This window comes from Nyctereutes procyonoides, unplaced genomic scaffold (assembly GCF_905146905.1).
Source record: "Nyctereutes procyonoides isolate TBG_1078 unplaced genomic scaffold, NYPRO_anot_genome, whole genome shotgun sequence".
Taxonomy (NCBI): Eukaryota; Metazoa; Chordata; class Mammalia; order Carnivora; family Canidae; genus Nyctereutes; species Nyctereutes procyonoides.
Genome location: NW_026575134.1, coordinates 10,838,333 through 10,862,011, shown reverse-complemented (window position 1 = coordinate 10,862,011; position 23,679 = coordinate 10,838,333). Strand labels below are relative to the sequence as shown.

The window sequence follows — 23,679 nt, the reverse complement described above, 5'->3', positions numbered from 1 at the left end:
TTTAACTGGCTAAATAATCTCAAGCAAACCACCCCGCCTTTTCCTTTCTGGGCTCCAGGCTCCTCACCTGTAAACTAGGGACAGTAAGAACACCTCTACACAGGTTCACTATGAGGCTTAAATTAATTAATATATGCAAATTCTTCATAATACTGCCTAACAACGTATCCAATTCTTTTTTTTTTTTGCCTGTTTAGTGGTTTTTATTGTAATAAATATTACATAACATAATATTTACTATTTTAACCATTTCTTAAGTGTACAAGTCAGTGGCGTCGAGTGCATTCACAGCATGTTACAACCATTACCACCTTCCATTTCTAGAACTTTTCACCATCCCAAACAGAAACTCTGCACTCATTAAACAGTAAGTCCCTAGCTCCCCTCTCTCCTCAGCCCCTGGATGTCTCTCCTATAAATTTCTCTCTATGAACATGAGAGCCCCTAATTCTTAATGCAAATAAGATGAGCACAAGACATAAGATGCCTTGAGTGCAAATTTTCCATAATCTTTCATTTCTTTTTTTAGTAGATCAAATGCTAAAGAGGCAAACAAAGCCAGCTCATAGATGCTGCTCCCATTATGGAATAAAATGCTTCCTTCACCATGACAGTGGGATAAGCTCTCTGGCAGGAAGAAAGAAGAGAAGGAAGAAAAAAGCTTTCCCCCTCCACAGAGAGGAGATAAGTGCATCCCAATTTTCCTCTCTCTTCCCTTTGGAGTGAGGATAATGTCAAAGGCAGAGAAGAACTTTGGCCCTCAATGCCCCCTGAGCACTCCATAAAGATCACTTCTCGGACAGCCCTTCTCACCAACCACGGACACAGCTACATCACTGCAGTGACACTATGCAACCAGGTAAAGAAAACCCTGAAGTTTCTGTTGTTGTTGTTGTTGTTGTTTTCAAAAGACCCTGAAGTTTAAATTCCCCAACCTGCCCTTGACACTCATGTGCTGAACACACAGTTCCTTGGAAGTGTGGCCAGGAAACTCGCCAGATTGGAAGAGAGGCCGGTTACTGTGGCAGTCGCCACGTGGCTAGGGATCTGAGCCCAAAGCCAGTCCAGCCAGATGGCAGACGCATGTATACCGCCAAGAGAAACCAAGATGCGGCTGAGTCAGGTGGAGCATGCCAATGGGCCTCACTTGGCCTAGAGAGGAAGATCATAAGTTACTGGACCACATACACCTGCAGAGAAAGCCACTTGTGAGCCAGAGACACTGCTTCCAGAGGACAAGAGGTGGAGCACAGCACACTACAGAACCCTTGCCACCATGACACTATTTGTACCATCATCTCTGGCCCCACACCCTAACTACACAGACACCATCTGTACATTTCCTCTGCACATGTGAACTGTACTGTGAGTTAAAAATGGTGACCACTCCACCAGCACCTAACTTAAATATTGACAAGTTCTTGAGAGAGAAATGTTCCTAGATTATGTATAAAATCTTTTCTTTTTAAGATTTTATTTATTTGTTCATGAGAGACACAGATACAGAAGCAGAGACAGAAGTAGAAGGAGAAGTAGGCTCCCTGCAGGGAGCCCAATGCGGAACTCAGTCCCAGGATCCCAGGATCACGATCTGAGCCAAAGGCAGACGCTCAATCACTGAGCTACCCAGGTGCCCCACTATGTCTAAAATTTTAAAGATAAAATCATTTTTTCATCAAGAAATATAAACCCTATGCTGGTATAGCAGTGAGCAAACACAGCTCCATTTGTAACACCAAATTTATGATTTAAAGACACAGGCTTTCTAAACTCTCACAACTGCTGATGGGAGTGTGAATTCAGTGTACTACTTTGGAAAACTATTTGTTATTATCTCCTAAACCTAATAATGCCTACCCTGATGAATCAGTAATTCTACTCCTAGGTATTAACCCAAAAGAAAGTAGTGGTTTTGACCACCAAAAGGCGTGTAAAAAGTGTAAAAAAATATGAACAGCAGCCTTACTCATAAGTGCCAAATACTAGAAAGAAAAACAAATGGCTGTCAACTGGAGGATGTATACATTGTGAGATACTATGCAGTATAATGCTATTTATGGATAAAGAGAATGAACTCCTACACATGGCAACATGTATGAATCTTATATATATTATGACATATATGAAAAAAGTGAAAAAGTAAGGCTCAAAAGGGTACACACAGTATGATTCCATTTTTACAAATATAAAGACCACCTGGGTGGCTCAGTTAATTAAGCATCTGCCTTCAGCTCAGGTCGTGATCCCAGGGTCCTGGGATTGAGCCCCACATTGGGCTCCCTGCTCAGCAGGCAGTCTGCTTCTCTTTCTCCCTTTGCCCTCCCCCTGCTCATGGTTGTGCTCACTCTCTCTCTCTCTCTCTCTCTCTCTCTCTTCTCAAATAAGTAAATAAAATCTTTTAAAAATATATAAAGATGAGGTGAAACTAACCGACAGGAGCAGAGTCAGAATAGTAGCTCCCTAGTAAGAGGAGGTGAGCAGAGAGAGGAAGTATTGACTTGGAAGAGGCATGAAGGAGCTTACTGATTCTAGAAATGCTCTTCATTTCATCTGTGTGGCAGTCACACATTTTATTTTACATATGTATGTAAAATTTTATAAAGCTGTACACTTGAGATTTTTGCAACTTAATACATGCATGCCATACCTTATTCTAAGTTTCCTAAAAGACCACACGTGCACACACACACATAGTTGCATACAAATAGTCTATTTCAACTTGAGGAAGCAGGGTCTTTAGTGATGACAGGAGAGTCAGCAAAGTTACTATGTTACCCCAAAGAAGGTGCTCTATTCATGTGCTCCAAAGGGCCCCATCTAATGTCCTCTGGGGATTAGTGTAGACTTCTTTGTCGCCTCCAATAAAGAGTCCCTCTTCACTTACCTAGGTATATATACCAACCTCTAGCTGTTGTGCAAAAGACAAATGGAGAAAGGCAGGTACAGTGACTTGAAGACCAAATTAATTTAAGAAATTTATCCTTTAAATACTAGATCAAAATAATTATTTTAAATGTGTGTAATAAGGACTAAGGAGGGCATGTGCCACATATTCATGTTGAAACAATCACAGTGACTGGGCTAATCCTTTTTCTTCTAGGCATATTCATTTTGTTACTATTGTTATTATTATTATTATTATTATCATTATTGAAATATAGTTGACATAATCCCCACTTTATCAGCAATTACATTAAATGTAAATGAATTAAACATTACAGGTCAAAGGCAGAGATTAGCAGAATGGATTAAAAAAATAGCAAACTACAAACTGTCTGCAAGAGACACAATTTAGATTCAAAGACATAAATAGGTTGAAAGTATGAGAATGGAAAAAACATACCATGCAAACAGTAACCAAAAGAGAGCCAGAGTGTCTATAATATCAGAGAAAACAGGCTTTAAGAAAAAAAAATGTATTAAATACAATGAAGAACATTTTATAATGACAAAAAAAGTCAATTCATGAAGAAGATATGAGTAGAAATATTTATGCACCTAATGAAAGTACACCAAAAGAAATAAAACAAAACTGACAGAATTGAAGAACACAAAATTCAAAAATAATAGTTGAGGTCTCCCAATACCTTATTTTCAACACTTGGTAGAACAACTAGACAGAAAACCAATAAGAAACTCCCAATACCTGATTTTCAACACTTGGTAGAACAACTAGACAGAAAACCAATATGAAAATACAAGATTCGAATGCCACTATAGACTGAGGAGTCCTAACACACATCTGTAGAATACTTTATTCAACAACAGTAGACTACAATTACCATAAATTTAAAACAACAACAACAACAACAAAACCTGGATTGCTTCACTGGTGAATTCTGCAAATATTAAAAGAATTAACATCAATCCTTCACAAACTCTTTCAAAAGACAGACGGAGAGGAGCCACTTTCCATTTCACTCTTTGAAGCCATTATTACTCAGATACAAAAACCAGACAAAGATATCACAAAAAAAGAAACCATAAAAAATATCCATTAAGAATATAGACACATAAATCCTTAACAGAATATTTTTAAAAATTAAACTTGGAATCGAATGGTCTTCTTCCATAGGAGACTAAAATCATCCTTGGGCAGCCCAGCCGGCTCAGCAGTTTAGTGCCGCCTTCAGCCCAGGGTGTGATCCTGGAGACCTGGGATCGAGTCCCACATCAGGCTCCCTGCATTGGAGCCTGCTTCTCCCTCTGCCTGTGTATCTGCCTCTCTCTCTTTCTGTGTCTCTCATGAATAAATGTAATCAATCATTGATTGATCAATCAATGTAATCACAAATAAATATCTTCTCAGTCACCTACCAAAACTATGCTGCAAGTTTCTGAGGCATTTCCACTTTTTATGATTGATGCATTAACTAACATCACTCTAAAATTATGTTTTTTACAGAATCAGATTACACAGAATCCAACCTTTCATGCTATACAACATTCCTAACAAGGAAGACATTGGTCCCTTGAGAGAAACATATCCAATATTTCAAACTGACTGATCTCTCTGAAATTTAAGTAAGCTATTTTAAATACAAGGTTAGTTTTAAGCATTCCATAGGGATACTGCTTTTCACACTTCTCTCTTCACTACATTGGAGACAAATTTATAGACACTGAGCAGTAGGAGGCTTACTCACCATATTAGAACCCTGAAGTGAACCTAGGAGATCATAATTCACCATAAAATCTCAACCAAACTCCTTTCTCTAAAGCAATGTGCTAAAAATAAACAAACAAATAAATAAAGCAATGTGCTTTGCAAACTTCACTGAACCTTTGAATTAACAGAGGAACTTATTAGAAATGGACATTACCAAATCCTTCTGAAGAGATTCTGGTTAAGTCTGTAACTAGGCCCAGGAATCTGTATTTTACTTCACTCCTTCCCCAAATATTCCTGACTGTATTTGGAGAGAATAGTGGACTAGAGGGACTTGATTTCTAGAATTCATTCTCTACACCTAACAGGAGCAAGTAGGGACCAATACAGGTCCCCAGGATAAGCCCTCTCCTATCCTAACCCACTGTTTTAGAGTGCTCGTGGTCCCCACAGCCATGTGCATTTCCTAGAGGGGTGGGAGGAAAATGTTTGGATATCATTTCCTAGAGATGCAGAGAAGAACCCACTGAAGAGAGAACAGGCAGGAAACTGATATTTTGCTAGATAAATCCACAGGTTAAAGGAGTAAAATTTCTTGTAACAGATGTCTCAAATATTGAGGAATAGTAGGGTGTGTGAAAGGTATCATACAGTTCTAAGCTGTGTGACCAAAAAATGGGAGATCCTTCCACGACTTGGACTATCTATGCTATTCAACTGTTAGCAACCATTAGTAGGTAGAGGAAAAGAAAGTCTGCCACAAAAGATTCTCTTTCAAATTTGATTCTTTCCAAGCTGCAAGTCACATCAAGTAGATTATTCCTAACTTCAAGACCACTGCCTGCAAAATAATCAAGTCAATGCCCACAATATAATTAAGTCAACTTGGCACCAGCCTCAACCACGCATGTTCTCTCTTTCTTGCTCATTAAATGCTGGATATCCAAATGCCATCAAATCCTTTGTTTAAAAGACAAACTAATCTTCATAGATGTCTAATATTTAAGGGCTTTCATATTTATTTTGAATTTCTGATGGCTTGAGATAAGAGACCCTACAAATCCATGAAAGCAGACTGGGTAAGTTTACTGCTGTTGTACAGAAGGATCGTTGGATAACTATGTATGATCTATGTAGGTATGTATAATCCAGAGGGCAAGTCGGCTCTGGACCAGTGTCCTGCCTCTGGGTCAAGGAGGAACTTCGCCCCACAAGAACCCTTCAACATGTGAGGGTAAAAAACCTGATCACATAAAACTGGGATTGCTACTACAACAGGACCATCCCAATTAGGGTCCACTTTATTTCACTGAGTATGCAAATGGTAGAAGAGGATCATTCATAAGGCCAATGTGATGAGTTGATAATGATTTCTATCTTCCACAGCTCTTACTTCTGTCTCTGCTGTTCTTGTTCCATATTTCTATGGAATGTTCCCTGACTTTTATAGTCACTAAACCCTTATCCCATTCCTCTTGCCTGAATATTGCAAAACATCCTTTCGATCTTAGCTTAACACCTACCTTCTTCGGGTAGGTGTGTCCAATCCTCTTACTCTAGGTGAGTTCTCCACTTACATAAGAAACTTTTTTTCTGGGGTGCCTGTGTGACTCAGTGGTTGAGCACCTGTCTTTGGCTCAGGTCCTGATCCTGGGGTCCTGGGATCAAATCCCACATCAGGCTCCTCACATGGAGCCTGCTTCTCCCTCTGCCTATGTCTCTGCCCCTCTCTCTCTGTCTCTCATTAATAAATAAATAATAAATCTTAAAAAAAAATTCTCCTCACAGAATTTTTAATTATGATTTTTCATTAATAACCATGTGGTTACTATTACGTTCAAAGCTTTATCTCTCTACCAACTCCTGCTGGTCAATATGCTCAATCAGGAGGGTTTCATTGATTACTGTATCACAAGTATCTAGAAAGTGTCTTTCACACATTAGATTCTGAATAAATGACTCTGCAAGAATGAATGAATTCTACCAAACTGACCTCACAATAGAATACATAACTTTTAGAATAAGTTTAGCCTTTATTTACTATTAAGTGCAAAACAAGAGTACATTTATGCATGGGCCCATGTGTATTTTATTAAATTATCACAGGTACTTATAAGATACAAAAAAATATAGCATAGATATATTCAGGGTCTTCCCACATATGAACTAAACTTTCAACTAAATAACTATATGAGAATAAGGTAAAATGATCAAAATGATGGTTCTTTGATTTTTTTGTATATCTGTCCTAAGTTGCTTCAGAGTAATCAAAATTGACATATGCCTACAGCATAGAGAATATTTCAAAACTACAATCTTACTCATGGCTTCATCCAACACCATTCCTAATAAGAGATTTCCTCAATATGCATTCAAGAAATGTATCTACTTAAATACTACACTTAAATTTAGATTTTAAATCAATAAGAGTTAGGTTCCAGCATTTGTATATTAAAAGTTGGCCCATGGATATGTTCTCAAGAAATTGAGAACACTATCACTTTAATTTTGCATAATGCTGTGTATATAGTCTTACTATATTCTTTCATGAGTAAATTTTTTAACTCTGTGACGATGGCATTTTCATTACATAAATAAACGTTAGGCATTATTGAAACTACCTGGAAAATTATATCTGCAATACAAGAAATCTTTACATGTGTTATTCCCCTCATAGAAGCCCACAGGCCCTTATTTCCTTAGAAGTTCTACTCAGACAGCCCCTAGAAATGGCTTTTAAAAAATTAAAATTATGTTTGAACAGTAAGGTAAAAATCTTCAGATTTTACAAAGCGAGGAAAACAGGGGTATCTGGCCTAGTTGGTGGAGCATGCAACTCTTGACCTTGGGATTGTGAATTCAAGCTCCATCTTGGCTGTAGAGATTACTTAAAAATAAAATCTTTAAAAAAAATTGAAACTTAATCATAGATACACAAACACACACACACACACACACACACACACACACACTCACATCCACCCATTCCTGAATGGACTGAAGTGACCCAAAAGAAAGTCAACATCTAGAAAAAGATGCTGGATGTCCTCTAGGATAGTATTTTCAAACTGTAGTCTTGAGATCAATTTGATATGCTCTCACAAGCATTTTCTTAGAAATGGCATAGAGTGCAGTGGCACAGAATGGATAATCATTGTTTGATGATATCAAATCTTTCCTGACTTAGGAACCCTGGGATCATGGGAAATCTTAGAGCAGGGGAGCTATGTGTATATATGTGCAGATGTATTTGGAAATGATAAAGCCTTCCTATATTTGGAGTCAGGCATGCTGCAGCACAGAATGACCATAGCTGAAGATAACCTAGAGAGAAAGGCTTCCTGTCCCTGTCCTTTCTGTGGGAACCAATAGTGAGAGTGCTGTGTTCTTTGATCACTGCAGTGCTCACCCAGAAAATGAAAATGACATCTGAATGCTAGACACCCTTTTGGGACCATTTTCCACTAGGCCAGAGTAAAAACCATGGACTCCTTTAGAGAGAGGGGACTCCCCATAGGGTTGCTGAACTTACCACAAGAGAGGAACCCCAAAGAGGAGTTAAAGATACTTATCATGTATTGGATGGGATGTTCAAATCATTTAATTTGAATATTCAAGGAAATGGAACCTCATTTTATACCCTATGTAAAGTGGGACATATTATTTATGCAAGTATCTCAGGTATTTTAAGTTGTATTGGTCCATAGACAAGTTGACATCTAAAGTATGACTCCTGAATCTCACACATACAGACACCACACATACAATATGTTATCCTGTAAAGGAGAATGGTAACCTTTACTGATGTTAAAATCTGAGTTCCTGTAATTTTGATTCCCTAGTGTATTAATTCCTGAAGAAAGAAAAATGCATGAGTATGTAAAAAAAAAAAAAAAGGAAGGAAGGAAGGAAGGAAGGAAGCCTTACTCTGTCAAGAATGTCCTTCTAAGTGTTACTTTTAATATGGCAGGTTTTATTTTTTTTAAGATTTTTTACTTATTTATTCATGAGAGACAGACAGAGAGAGAGAGAGAGAGAGGCAGAGACACCAGCAGAAGGAGAAGCAGGCTCCTCGCAGGGAGCCTGACGCAGGACTCGATTCTGGGTCTCCAGGATCAGGGCCTGGGCTGAAGGCGGCACTAAACCACTGAGCCACCCGGGCTGCCCATTATGGCAGTTTTTAATACACCCAGAGAAAAATGATCTTAGTAGAAGGGAAGGTAGAAGCTTGTACAATGCAGAAGCAGGCTACGAGAAACTTTTCAGATAAATTTGAAAGAGGGAACCCTGGATTGCCTCAGAAACTCAGTCTCCAAATTCTCTTCAGATGTAAATGTGATCATAAAAGCTACTCTTCTATGGCCAGGGCCCTGGGTCCCATGGAAAGAAGTTCCTGGACATAGAGGGGTCTTCCTTCTCCTACTCGATTTACATTTAACATACATACACACATGCACACAAGCACATACACACAGAAACACCATCAAAATGTTTCTCTTTGAGAACAAATCTAACTGCAGATATCAGCAAGGCAACATATTTTTTAAAACCCATAAATGTTACATAATTAGGCATATGCAAGGAAACAACTTTGTTTTTCTTGCTATATCACACAATCGACATAGGGTTGAACCATATGACTCTACCAGTATTTGACTTTTGACTTATAAAAATGACAAGTTAGCTCACTTCAACCCAATATTGGAGTTCTTACCATGTACAGAACCTGTAAGAATATCTGATCTACTGCCTTTACAAGATGACAGAGAAAATGTCAGTGATATATAGTGAAATCCTCATGATAATTTCACAAAAGAGAGAGAAAGAATAATGTGGAAGGATGCTTTGCAGGGATGCAATATAAACAAGAACATAGAAAGTCAAATCAATACATCATCACCAAATATGTACAATTCACAAGACATCTGGTCCTTGTCCTCAAGCACCTTCAACTTAGTTGGGAGGATATAGTACATGAAAAAACATTGCATCTAAGATTTATGAAATTTTCATTTGGGGCAGGCAAACTGGCACAAAGAATATCAAACTGTACACTTTTTAGAATCTAAATAGTGTAGGGGTGCCTGGGTGGAATAGTTGGTTAAGCATCTAACCCTTGGTTTTGGCTCAGGTCATGATCTCAGGGTCATGAGACCCAGCTCATAGTCCAGCTCTGTGCTCAGTGTGAAGTCTGCTTAAGACTCTCTCTCCCTCTTCCTCTCCCCTTCCCCATCATGTGCGCACTTGCTCTCATTCTCTCTCTCTCTCAAATAAATTTTAAAATCTTAAAAAAAAAATTAATTAGGGGCGTCTGGGTGGCTCAGTTGTTTAAGTGTCTGCCTTCAGCCCAAGTCATGATCCTAGGGTTCTGAGGCTGAGCCCCATGTTGGGCTCCCTGCTCAGTGGGGAGCCTGCTCCTCCCTCTTTGTCCCTTTCCCCACCTGTTCTCTCTCTCCCTCCCTCTCTCAAATAAATAAATAAATAAAAATAGTGTAACTCTCTTATTAAAACAAAACACAAAGAAACAAAAACAATGCCTAAAGAGGTTCATATTATACCAAAAGTTTCCTTGCTCACAAGAGTTAAAAAACATTTAGATGTTTAAAAATGTTTAAAGTCTCCAATTTAAATACTGCACAGAAGTCAAGGATGGTTAAGACCAAATAAATCTCACTGAATTGCACAAAAGGAAGAAGATGAACAAAAATATAAATCTCAGGGGGATTAAATATTTAATTAAAAAAGGCTTATGGGGGATCCCTGGGTGGCGCAGCGGTTTGGCGCCTGCCTTTGGCCCAGGGCGCGATTCTGGAGACCCCAGATCGAATCCCACGTCGGGCTCCCGGTGCATGGAGCCTGCTTCTCCCTCTGCCTATGTCTCTGCCTCTTTCTCTCTCTCTCTCTCTCTGTGACTATCATAAAATAAAAAAAATTAAAAAAAAGGCTTATGGATAAACAGACAGACCAACTGTGTTTATTTCCATCTCCTCCAAAAACCCACCTAAATGATAGTAAAGGAGTAAAAAAGGTATGAGCACACAAGGACAAAAACAGAGGAGGGATCATTAGTGGATCAGAGGGGCCCTTTAGTTGAAAAAAACAACAATGACATTATTTTATATATTGAGCCTTTGACAATAATATTGATGGGCATTGACAGATCTGATGAAGTAAGAACAATAATTCTAAATAGTTCATAGAAAAATAAACAAATAAGAAAAAGCAATTAACTCCAGGGAAAACATGGAGCATGTTTTCCCTGGAAAGGAAAAAAAAAAAAAAGCCAAAGGAAAAACTTAACCCTCAGATAAAACTTGGTAAAAATTTAAAAATTCAGTTTATCCTAGGGCACCATTAAGATAGCAAAAAAGGGAAACTACTTTCTGAGAGAAAATCCTTGCAAAATGTGTATTTGACTAGATTCATATCCTGAATATATAAATAAGTTCTTCAAATCAATAATAAAATGACCAGGAACCCAAATAAAAAAAAAAAACATAGGCAAAACACTTTAACAGACACTTCACAAAAGAAGGTATAAAAGTTACCAATAAGCACATGGAAAGATGCTTATTAGGGAAATGACAGTAAAGGAATTTAAATTAAAGGAATTTAAAAGGACAAAAAACTGGAGAAGGCTGAGGGATGACAGGTATATGATATGATAGAAATGCCCTGTAACTCGATCTGGGTGATAACCATGCAGATATCCATAAACATAAAAATTCATGAAGTGGATTACTTAAGATTTATATCATTTATTCAATAGAAATTATAACTTAATTTTTAAAAATATAATCCTCAGCAATCAACAATCTTTGCTATAATCTCTGACTAGAGGATGTAGAAGAGATGAATGTAAGACAACTAAATCTTTGCCTATCTTCACTAAATAAGAAAAAATCAAGAAGTAGTTATATAAGCATATTTTAGATGTTCTGGTTAATAATAGCTACTTCTAGGGAAACAAGACTGGAGGTTGAGGGAAGAGGACAGAGGCCTACTACTTTTCATAACAAGCCCTTTACATTACATTATTTTATTATATTAGATTTTTTAAGCTGCATATATTAATTTGTTAATAAGTCTTTAAAATAAATACTATATTATACACTATTAGATATGTGATTATTTATATAAACACAGACTTTTGTAAGTATGCCTCAGTGGATTCTTTTTTCAGGATTTAATTGATTTATTTAAGAGAAATGGAAAGAGGACGACTGGGGGGAGGGGCAGAGGGAGAGAGAGAGGAACAAGCAGACTCCCCTGCTGAGCACAGAGCCATGGGCTCCATCCCAGGACCTTGAGATCATGATCCAAACCAAAGTCAGATGCTTAACCAACTGAGTCACTCAGGTGCCCCTTAGTGGATATTTTTTATTTTGTCAGTGCAATATTCATTCTCCCTTCCATATTCTGACTTTCCTTCCTTCTCTGTCCGCAGTCCATATGGTCCAGGGGGAACATCTCCATCCCAGCTTCAGTAGTAGTTTGTGACTCTGGCCCAATCCAAGTTATGTGGTCCTGGTCCTTGGCCAGAGAGATTTTTTTCCTCCCAGGGAGAAGCACAGGACCCAATTTAGGCCAATGAGAGCTATCTATACTGAGTTCTCTGTAAATGTTAAAGGAAAAACCATGCTCTTGTCTAGCTACTGACAACCATTTTGCCACTAAGAGAGAAGAATATGCCCAAGAATGAGGCTGATAGAATGGACAGCAGAGATAAAGGCATGTGAGCCCTGATGTCTGTGGTTTAACTCCAGGTTCCAATAGGTCTGAAGTTTGTCTACCCCTGTCTTTTTCATTAATTATAAGAGGTAGTATCATGTAATGGGAAAGCACCCTGGACTGCTTGGGTTCAAACTTCTCCTTTGCTACTTACTAACTATATGACCTTGGGCGTGTCACTTAACCCCTTCCTCATCTTTAAAATAGAGACACCAGTAGTATCTACCTCATAGAATTTAATTAGTTAATATATGTAATGCACCCAAATGCATACATTTATATATACACCTATGTACAAGAATATTTATAGTTAATACAAATACATATTTATATTTGAAAAATCTCATTTATGTGCAAGAGCCATGCTTTTATTTTAAGTAATTACATTCCCCTTTTACTTTAAACCAGTTTGAATTGAGTTTTCTGATATTTACAAGTGACAGGGCCCTGATTAATTCAACACCTAAGAGAAGCCACACAAAACCAATTGACAGGTTTAAGCAGATATACCTAAAACATAAACAAAATATAAACATAAACATTCTCTATGGCAGAAAAAACACTCATCAAAAAAAAAAAAGTAAATAGAAAAGGAAGAAACCATATTTGGAACCTTTAGAACTAATACTTTTTGCCCTTACACAGAAAGGGTGGAGATGCTATACGAAATGGACAAATATATAAATACACAATTCACAAATGAAAAACAAAAAAGGGAATACAAAAGTGTTTGGTTTTTAATAACCAAACAAATGAAATAAATAGGAACTAATTTTTTTCCAATAACATAGCTAAAGATCATTCTAAATTTTATTATCCAGTGTTGGCAAGTGTCACATACGCCTGGTGAGAATGTTAATTGATAAAATCATTCTGAAAGGCAATCTAGCTATAAGAAAAATAAGCATACCTTTGACATAATAATTCTAGTGATTTATCTAAGGAAATACTTCAGGGTATGCAAACATTTTCCTTACAAGTTTTCTTTCCCACAGATTTGTATTTATATTCAGAAACATTAGAAACTGAATGTCCAAAAAACAGGAGATTCATTAAAATCCACGGATTCCAATACTGTTCAGTCATTTAAAATGTTGACAGAAAATATGTACATACTCAAGTATGTTCGTGACTATTAATAATCATGTAACATCACTACTGTGAAATAAACAGCTAAAAAACTATAGGTATGAGACTGTTTTGCTGTATAAATATACACATGTACATAGGGAAAAGATCTACTAGAATATACAGCAAAGGACTGTGAAATTTCTGGGTAGTAATTATGATCATCCTACTTTTGTGGGTAGCTTTTTTCTTGCTTATATATATTTCACTCTTTCTCCACTGAACCTTCACAGACCTTCAATGAGAAAAAAAATGGATTTTGAATTTATAAAAAAAAAAAAAACTAAGACACCTCTAAAAGGAGCTTCGGTCATGCATTTGGAGCCAAAATGCATCCAACTGTTGGGTATAGCACAGATGATGAGAAAGTCAAGGGCGTAGTAGACTCTCTTTTGAGAAAATGTGACTGTAAAAATGAGTCAAGGACTCAAGAACACATGTGGCATACAGATATCGCAATGGAACTCTGTGCATCAGAGAAGAGGCACGGTCCAAAGATGCAAAAGGAAGGAATCACTGGGTGGATATGTCTAATGCCTGCAACAGCAACTTACTATGTCTCCCACTCTCCAGTAGCTTCTGTTTGGGCTTGGCCTGGGCTACCTGACCTGGATTCCCATATGCCCTTTCCCTTGTGCTGCAGAGTCTCAGGAAAAGGGCAAGAGCGTACCCACCAGTAAAACCCATACTCTCAGCCTTTCCGGGTCTTGACCCCCTAAACATGGTGCAGCAGGCATTCTGCCTCAGCAACTGTCCCCGGGGAAGAGAACAGGACACTTGAAGCCCTGTGCTAGCCTCCCTTAAACCTCCACTCCCCTGGAAAAGTAACCACCCTCCACAACCACAATCACAATACACACTTGAGAGTGACAAGGTGAGTTTTCAATAATTCGTAAGGGCTTGAATGCTCTGTAAGACAGATTACATTTTCTTTTCATTTATTTTTGGCATATTAACAGCTGGTGACCTAGATGAAGCAGTCCTCTAATATGGGGAGAGACAGACTCTATCACTAAATTCCTTCACAGATGGAAAATGAATTCAATAAAAAGCGTCAGACCAAAGATTCAAAAAATCACCTGGAAGTGAAGAGGTGGGGAGAAATACCTACAAGAGGGTAAAATGAGGTATGGAAAAAATGACGACAAAACCGGGCTGGGATCCCCCACGGTTCCTGGCTACTTTGGGGACAAGTAAGCAGGGACTGGAAGAGGCCGGGAAGCCTCGCTAACTCTGCCAGCTGCCGAAGGAGCGAAGGAGCGGCGGGAGGAGGATCACGTTGGTTCAGGACGAGCTTGGGTAGATATTAAAAGAAATACAATCCTCTTACTGCATGGAGAGTGTGCATGTGTGGAGGGAGGGACTGGCCGCAGCCACAGGGCCTGTGGGCCTGGGGACAGGCAAGGGGACCAGGGCCCCCTTCTCAGTCCTTCCAGGTGCATGGGGGCTGGGGGGCAGCCTGAGCCGGGGCCTGAAGAAGGAAATTCACTGTGGTTTTGAGCAACGCGGCAAACCTGACTTCCAGTAAAAGAGGAAAACACCAAACACCCAGAATCCCAGGGACGGAAAACGCTGCCACATGAAGGCGGACACACGCCCGGGGCTCAATTCGCCAGGGTTCACGTGCAAGTACGATGCTCAGGCTGCAGTAGGAAGGTCCTTCAGCGGAGACACAAATGAGGAGCTCGGCGGCCGCAAGGTCCTGATGAGCAGCAGGCTTGGGGGAGCGCCGCAAGCCCAGAGCCTGGCCCCGGAGCCCCACTGCTCAGGGCTGCGCTTGTAGTACAGACCCGGGATCCGTTAGGGAACCCAACCTGTACGTGCAACGTGGGTTTTTTTTTTTTTTTTAAATGCAATAGGACGCCCTCCTTTGTGCAGAAATGTGCAGAGAAGAACTGTTAGGTTCAGGTCACACGTATTCTTGACCTTCCAGAGGACAGTGGCGTCAAAAGGGACACACACTGAGAGTCGAGAGAGAGAGAGAGAGAGAGAGAGAGAGAGAGAGAGAGAGAGAGAACCAACACAGCCAGCACAGAAGAAGCGTGCGCCCAGGGCTCTGTTTTGAACTCCAGGACTCACGGGCCGGCACCGCGGCGGGGCCCCTGCCTTCCGCGATGCCCCCCCCCCCCCCCCGCCTCCGTCCAGGTTTGGGGGCGGCTCCCCCGCTGCCCGCGTCGCCGCGGCGGCGCCCGGTGCCCCAGAAGCCCCGGAGGAGGTCGGCCGCGGGGTCCCGGGGATGCGCTGCGCTCGGGGCGGCGGGCGAGCCTCCCCCCGCACCTGCCGCCGCCCGCGCCCGCGCCCGCGTCCGCGCCCGGGAGAGCGGGGGCCCGGGGGGCTCGGAGGACCCGGGGGACCCGGAGGACCCGGGGGACCGCGCGCCCGGATGCCCCCCCGCCCCGGCCCGGCCCCGCCGCCCCAGCCCCTCGGCCCCGCCGCCCCCGCCCGCGCCGACCTTTTCCTGCGCGCGGTTGAGTCGCTTCTGCACGTTCTTGGCGAAGACGCCGGTCTTGATGTCGGCCATGGCTGCGGGTCCCGGCGGCGGCGGGCGGCGGAGCGGGCGGAGGGCCGGCGGCGGCGAGGGCGAGCGGGAGAGGAGGAGGTGGAGGGGAGGAGGAGGAGGAGGAGCGGGAGAGGAGGGGAGGGGAGAGGAGGAGGAGCGGGAGAGGAGGGGAGGGGAGAGGAGGGGAGGGAGAGGAGGAGGAGCGGGAGAGGAGGGGAGGGGAGAGGGGGGAGGAGGTGGAGGAGGAGGTGGAGGAGGAGGAGCGGAGGAGGAGCGGGAGAGGAGGAGGAGGAGCGGGAGAGGAGGAGGAGGAGCGAGAGGGGAGGAGGAGGAGCGGGAGAGGAGGGGAGGGGAGAGGAGGAGGTGGAGGAGGAGGAGCGGGAGAGGAGGGGAGGGGAGAGGGGGGAGGGGAGGAGGAGGTGGAGGAGGAGGAGCGGGAGAGGAGGGGAGGGGAGGGGAGGGGAGAGGAGGAGCGGGAGAGGAGGTGGAGGAGGAGGAGCGGGAGAGGAGGGGAGGGGAGAGGAGGAGGAGCGGGAGGGGAGAGGAGGGGAGGGGAGGGGAGAGGAGGAGCGGGAGAGGAGGTGGAGGAGGAGGAGCGGGGAGAGGAGGAGGAGGAGCGAGAGGGGAGAGGAGGAGCGGGAGAGGGGGGAGGGGAGAGGGGGGAGGGGAGGAGGAGGAGCGAGAGGGGGAGGAGGAGGAGCGGGAGGGGAGAAGAGGGGAGGGGGGAGGAGGAGGAGGTGGAGGAGGAGGAGCGGAGGAGGAGGTGGAGCGGGAGAGGAGGAGGAGGTGGAGCGGGAGAGGAGGAGGAGGAGCGGGAGAGGAGGGGAGGGGAGGAGGAGGAGGAAGAGGAGGAGGGGGGAGCTGCGGCAGGGGTGAGGGAGGGGCGCAGCGCTGGGACTCACTTAAAGCGACAGAGCGGAGGCGGAAGGCGCGGGGCCTGGCCGGGTACCCAGCCGGGCGTCGAGGAAATGAGAGGATGGAGCCAGAAGTCAGAAGGCCCAGGGGGTGCACACAGTAGGGCTAGAGGAGGTCGGGAGGCGAGAGGGGACAGGACCTTGCAGCAGTCCCAGGGCCCTGGGGCAACCCCGAGGCTCCTTCAAGGCAGTTTGTTTTGGGGGAGGCCGACAGGGGCCCCATTCTTTCCAGCAAAAAAAAAAAAATAAAGAAAGAAAAAGAAAAAGGGAAAAGAGGCAGGGAAAGATGGGGCGGGAATGGGGAAGCCAAGATTGGAGGTGTTCTGATGGGGGGGGCTCGTCTAGAGAGTGCACCCCTCCCCGCCTGTGTGTTCCAGAAAGCCAGGCCTCGCCCTGTGCCCTGGAGGCTCACAGCCCAGGGAGGAAAGCTTGGGGGGGTGGGGGGAGGCGGGGAACCAAGTCAGTTCAGGGCTTAGAGCTGCAGGAGAGAGGGAAGCTGTGCCCACACGTGTTCAGACTTGGAGAGGAGATGTAGGCTCCGAGGTAGGGAGGTTGCGTGTTGAGAAGGGATCAGTCCCTTTAAGCAAGATGCAGTGCTTGGTGGCCTGTGCGGTCCTACCCGGATCAGATGCCCTGGCATGGACACTTACTTGCCCAGAAGTGTCCCGTGGCAGAATCAGGTCCTTTGTTGCCTCACTTCAGACCCAGGCCTCTTAACCTGTTTTTCTAGGCAAACATGGCGACCCTAACAGGGATTCGCCATGCTCGGTGCGCTGACCAGAAGTAAGAAAAATAGGGATAACTGGGTGGTACACCTTACCCAGAGCTCTTGAAGATGCTGACCAATGGGGAACCTATTCGTATTCAGGTCTGAGAGTGTGAAGCAGTAAGGCAGGTGGCCCAGCAAGCAGGTCAGAGGTCAGTCAGAGGTCAATCAGGCACCTGAAACCTGTGAATCCAAGTGAGTATCTCTCTGCCTCTGGAGTAGATTGTCACAGCCGTAGCCATCCCCCCCACCCCTTAGTATTCACTCCTTGGGAAGTCCCCTCCCCTTGATACTACAGTGGCATTGTGACTGGCCTTTGCCAATAAGATAGAGTGGAAGTACATTGTGCCAGTTGCAGCCCTAAGCCTTAAGAAGCTACGCAGGTTTGGCACTCGGGGGAGCCTGGTGCCACCATGTAGAGGTTCAGCTACCCTGATGTGAAAAGTCCCTTGCAGAGGCCACGGCAGAAAGGGGGAACCCCAGCCTCCAACTGACCCACTGCCTGAATGCAGCCACAGGATCATCAGTAAGACCAGCAGAAGAACCGCCCAGCTGATCCCAGCAGAGTGCAGCGTGGTAAGCAAACAAAATTAAAGTGGTTTTAAGCCTCTAATTTCTGCAATGGTTTGTTCCTGAAATACCCGGTCTATTCACTTGGCTCTTATTTCCTTAGGGTGACTAGTCATCTCAGAGTGCCTGAAAATGAAGGTGTTTCTCGGACACAGGACTACCAGTCCTAAAGCCAGGAAAGTCCTGGGCAAACCTGGGTGAGTCGTTCACCCTTCTTCCAACATCCCAAGTAAATAGGAATTTACTTCAGAGGGAGGTAAAGAGAATATTCCTCTCTTGGTCAACATTCCATAGAAAAGACCATTCAGAAGCCAGGAATTGAATCAGCTTTCTAAAACAGTGAGATTGAGAACCTCAGCTGTACCCTGAGATCTTGCCATGAGGATACAAGCCACAGAATGCTGGAATACACTAGAATGTTCTGGAGCATATCAGTCCATGGCCACTTGTATCCTACGAGCTCCAAAGCCGCCTCTGCTCTCATGCTGGGCCTGCCTGTAGCTTCCCCTGCAGACATCACTGCGCTCTTTCTAACAAGCAAGGGACAGAGTTCCAAGCACTAGGTTTTCTTTTCCTCTGCTTCCTCAGGGCCCAAGCCATCAGTTCCCACTGCACCAGCTTTTACCCCTCCTTGCAGCTCTCCTCCCGCCAATTTTTGGAACACAGCAAGTATCTTTTGAACTAGAATTACAAATGGCTAGCTTTTCTCATCATTCAGATGCCCAAATCTAGTTCTATAATATGGATGGGAAAGGAAGCTCGTGGTTTCTTAATAATTCTATTTACAAAGTTGTTATATACAAACCTATCAAATCATTCCCCTCCGGCTGAGAGGTAAAACGGTTGCTATGTGGGCGGGTCATTTGGCCTGGAATATTGCGAGACGTGGCGCATAGGAAGGACGGTGGCTGCTACTTAGTAGGTGCTTTGTAAATATTTGCTGGGGGGAAAAATGCATGTATAGGTGAGACTAGATATCAAGCATCCATCCTTAGCTACTTCTTCTCGTAATTCTGCAGCTGTCTCTTCTCCTAAATTCTGCCCCTGGAACAGGAGTGCGTGCAAGGGGACTCCAACACCAGTGATTTTTAAATATTGCTATGCCATACCGTAGAGGCTTTTTTCATACAAAATCTTATGCAGGACCCAAATATAATAATCAGATGGACCCCTGCTTGGTTGTAGAGGGTGTGGGGTGCCCCGAGCCCCACCCGTTAGGCTACTCCTTTATTCCCTGCCTCTGTCTCTGAGGAAGATCTTCAATGCTTTGGATCTCCCTGAACACAGCAGAAGTCCACAGGGCAGGTGATCTCAGGGGCACCTTCCACCTCCAGAGCTGTAGGAGCCGTGCTTTTGTGTGCATTTCTTTCCTCCCCAACACCACTGGGCCCACCCACCAATATTCCTTGCTTGCTTCTATTTCTTTCTCCCCGTTCCTACCCATTTTTCTCCTCAGTCAAGGAAAAATGTAACTCATGCAGTTCCATGTAGACTTCTCTACTAATGAAGAATAACCCCAATCTTTTCCAACAATGAAGACAAGCTTAGGGTCAAGTTATAGTTAACATTTATTCAGGTAGGTTTCACAGGAAGATCATGACTCCACCTCCAGATTTCCATCCAAGCCAGGTAGACTTCCAGAATTATTTTTAACTTCCAATTTACCTTCTTTCCTCCCAAATTGCACTTGAGATTGGTCGATAAGTCAAAAAATGTGAATTTTGATAGGTTTTGGTAATTTGGAATAGGCCCAGAATTACTATTAAGTTATCACAGAACTCATTTTCCATATGTTTTAATGGCACAGAGCTTTATCCTTGCCTATCTTTTAATCTTGTAAGTCCAATTAGAATGTTAAGGAAGGAGATTTTTATTTTTTTTATTTTTTATTTTTTTTTAATTTTTATTTATTTATGATAGTCACACACACAGAGAGAGAGAGAGAGGCAGAGACACAGGCAGAGGGAGAAGCAGGCTCCATGCACCGGGAGCCCGACGTGGGACTCGATCCGGGGTCTCCAGGATCGCGCCCTGGGCCAAAGGCAGGCGCCAAACCGCTGCGCCACTCAGGGATCCCAAGGAAGGAGATTTTTAAATCCATTTTTAACTGTGTCTTGCTCTTTGGGAGCACTTAGAAAAGTTTGATACATGCTACATATTCTAATTAGCCACAACCTCTTTATGTTATTGTATCTAATGAAGGAGACATTTCCTTTCAACATTTGCCGGAGCCTAACTAACTGGATTTGGGCCCCAACCAAATCATGAGTAGTTGTTATACTTTTTCCTCTTTGTTCAAAGATTCAGAGGCAATTTTATTTTCCCTCACAAAAGTTAAACTAGCAGTATAAGGAGGATATTCTTTTAAAAAGATGTATGTTTTGACCAATTATCTTATACATTTCTTTTTTTTTTAAGATTTTATTTATTTATTCATGAGGCACAGAGAGAGAGAGAGAGAGAGAGGCAGAGACACAGGCAGAGGGAGAAGCAGGTTCCATGCAGGGAGCCCGATGTGGGACTCGATCACAGGACTCCAGGATCACACCCTGGGTCGAAGGCAGAAGGTCAACCGCTGAGCCACTCAGGGATCCCCAATTATCTTATACGTTTCAAGCGAAAACCATCAAGCACAGATTCATAGTCAACTCTTCAAATTATCCCAGCTATGTAACATTTTAATTCCACATACTAAATTTTGCCTATATGGCTGCCCTCTTCTATTCCTAATTTAACCAGGCCTAAAAATAGCAACCTCCTCACTACATTAATAATGCATCACTAATGCATCCCAAAATACTAAATCAAAGGCAAGAGCTTTGTTTTTCGTAGACAGAGCCATTGGCCACTAAGAAAAGCAATGACATTGTATTAAATTGCCTAATAACTGTAACGTGTTTTGACACCATGTTGGATGCTTTTTTTGCAAAGTCGATGCAAAACAACTCCCGTATCCCAAACAAATGGCTAGAACATCACCTAATGGTTTACAAGCCAATAGAGAGGTCAGGGAGCCAAACAAAATGGAAATTCTAATTAGCTTCAGCTCTTTCTGAAGAAGGGGACAAGTTGCTACAAATATTTTCAGCTATTTTCTATCCACAGATAAGCTATAAAAATTCCATGTACAGTGTGGGTATGAGCACATTCGTCTGGGCGCACGCAATACCTTCTTAACTGCCTCAAGGGCTGGATTATTTTATCAAAAGTTTTTCAGCTCGGACAACCCCAGCTTTGTAGCAGTGATGTACTTCAAAACCTCTTAACAAATAATTTTATCATATATTGGCAGAGACCTTTTTGGTTCAAGGAATTCCTTTTTGGTTAAATTTGCCCATATTTGTATTTCATGAGAATATAGCTATCTGGATATGCCTGCCTTTGACTGCATGGCTGCTTCCCCATCCTTAGCTTATCTTCCACCACCCCTTACACTTCTGTCTCCCAGCTGGCTCCTAGAGCTGTGGCCACCAGCACTGTAGAGGTCCTGAGCCTTGGATCATAATTGTCCTTGGATGTCCACAGTGTCCCTCTGCTGCCAGCCTGCACTTCAGCCAAAGCTCCTGACTAAGGAGTCCAACCCAGGGTCATGATACGATGTTATGTGCAGGAGGCCTGTACTAAGTATTGTGCTGTCTCCCAAACATCTGCCCACCTCCTCCCCTGCAGTAGAGCCTCCTTGATTTCCAGAGGCCACGTGACCTTCTATCTGTTCTCACATCTCAGAATCACCTCACTCCACCTCTCTTCTCTAATGACCCAACATGTTGCTGTTTCAAGCCACTTCCAAGGAATCAGGCAGGTTGGATGGGGATGGTAAGAATCATTCCCATGAGTGTTATTGTCAGCGCTACTGCTATGGTTCAATATTATCAGGCTTAAACAGGCTTCAGTCCACTAGCCTAAGACACAATGTGTCATGGGTTGAATTGAGTCTCTGTGATATTGTGATTTATAATAAAAAATATGATGTTTGGTCCCTGGCCCTGTTCCTGGCACAGAACTCCTAAAACCCGTAAAATTTCCCAAGTGATTAGAGCAAAAAGAGTGGCTGGTTGTTCAAAAGCAAACTCCTTTCAACCACACTTGAATATGTATTAATGAGGTGGCTCTGGGAAAACTGTAAGGATGAAGGCTGGTTGTCAGGGTACCTATGTAACTAGAGGGCTTGAATTTTCAATACCTGCCCCCCTGCCACTCCCACAGTCTCCCCTGAGTTCAGTCACCTATGGCCAATGATTTAATCATCGGTGTGTATGTAATGAAGCCTCCATAAAAACCCAAAAGGACTAGATCCAGAGAGATTTGGGTTGGTGAACACAAGGAGATGCTAGGAAAGAGGACTGCTTGGAGGGGCATTGAAGCTCTGTACCCCTCCCACATACTTTGCCCTATGCATTTCCTCCATCTGGCTATTCCTGTGTTATATCCTTTTATAATAAACCAGCAATCTAGTAAGTAAAATGTTTCCCTGAGTTCTGTGAGATGCTCTAGCAAATCGTTTGAATCCACGGAGAGGGATGTGGGAACCTCTTGATATAAAATCAGTTGGTCAGAAGCACAGGGGACAACCTGGACTTGGAATTGGTGTCTGAAGTATGTGTGTGCGTGGTGGGGCAGGGGGTGCGGTCTCGTGGGACTGAGCCCTTAATCTGTGAGATTTGATGCTAACTCCAGGTAGGTGGTGTCAGGACTGAATCTAATTGTAGGACACACAGCCAGTGTTGCAGAATTGTGTGGTATGGGAACTCCTGAGGCCCCTACCCTCACTTTCCTGGTGGCCAGAAGCATTGAGAGCAGAGAAGAAACACACAGGAGGAATTTCTTCTTTATAATTCCCACAAGAGATGAAGTCATAACTTTTGGGACCTGTGAATATGACCTTATTTAGAAATAGGGTCTTCCCAGTTGCAATTAAGCTACTCCTACTCCTGTGGGAATAGGGTCGGCCCTTAATCCAATATAACTGATGTTTGTGTTATGTTGTCTCACGGAGTTGATGAATGCATCTCACAGACAAAAGGGTGAAGTGAAGTGAAAGTTTATTAAGGGAAGGTGAAAACAGAAAAAATGGGCTCTCTAGAGCGAGAGGGATCCTGAATGGGTTGCCGCAGAGGGCTTTTTTGGTCGATCTTTCATAGAAAACTGACCGGGGAACTTGGTATATATCTTATCTATAATGCTTCAGAGTAATGAGGTGTGTTTGTAAGTATTATAAAAATATCTCATCTATATTTAGAACAAACAAGAAGGATTTTTTTATGTTCCCTTCTCTGCTTAATATCCTGTCTATAATGTCTCCACACCTGGGATTTCTGTGAGCCTGGTGACTCAACCCCCTACCTGTCTCTCTCTATCCAGTGTCACCTGTCCCTTACCCTTATTTATAAAGAAAGGAGAAGAGATATAGACACACACAGAGGTCATGTGCAGACAGACAGAGGGAAGATGGAAGCAGAGA

The 23,679-nt window shown here is 43.1% G+C and overlaps 1 protein-coding gene across 4 annotated transcripts in view; it reads right to left on the bottom strand.

The window, feature by feature from the left end:
• The window catches only part of AMPH (amphiphysin), a 216,146-nt gene extending 200,102 nt beyond the window's left edge, over positions 1-16,044 (bottom strand). For all 4 annotated transcript variants that reach the window (XM_055300729.1, XM_055300732.1, XM_055300730.1 and 1 more), the window contains exon 1: positions 15,921-16,044. In XM_055300729.1, the coding sequence (XP_055156704.1) occupies positions 15,921-15,989 (69 nt within the window). In that variant the 5' untranslated portion in view covers positions 15,990-16,044. The remainder of the gene's footprint in view (positions 1-15,920) is intronic.
• Positions 16,045-23,679: the final 7,635 nt, after the last annotated feature.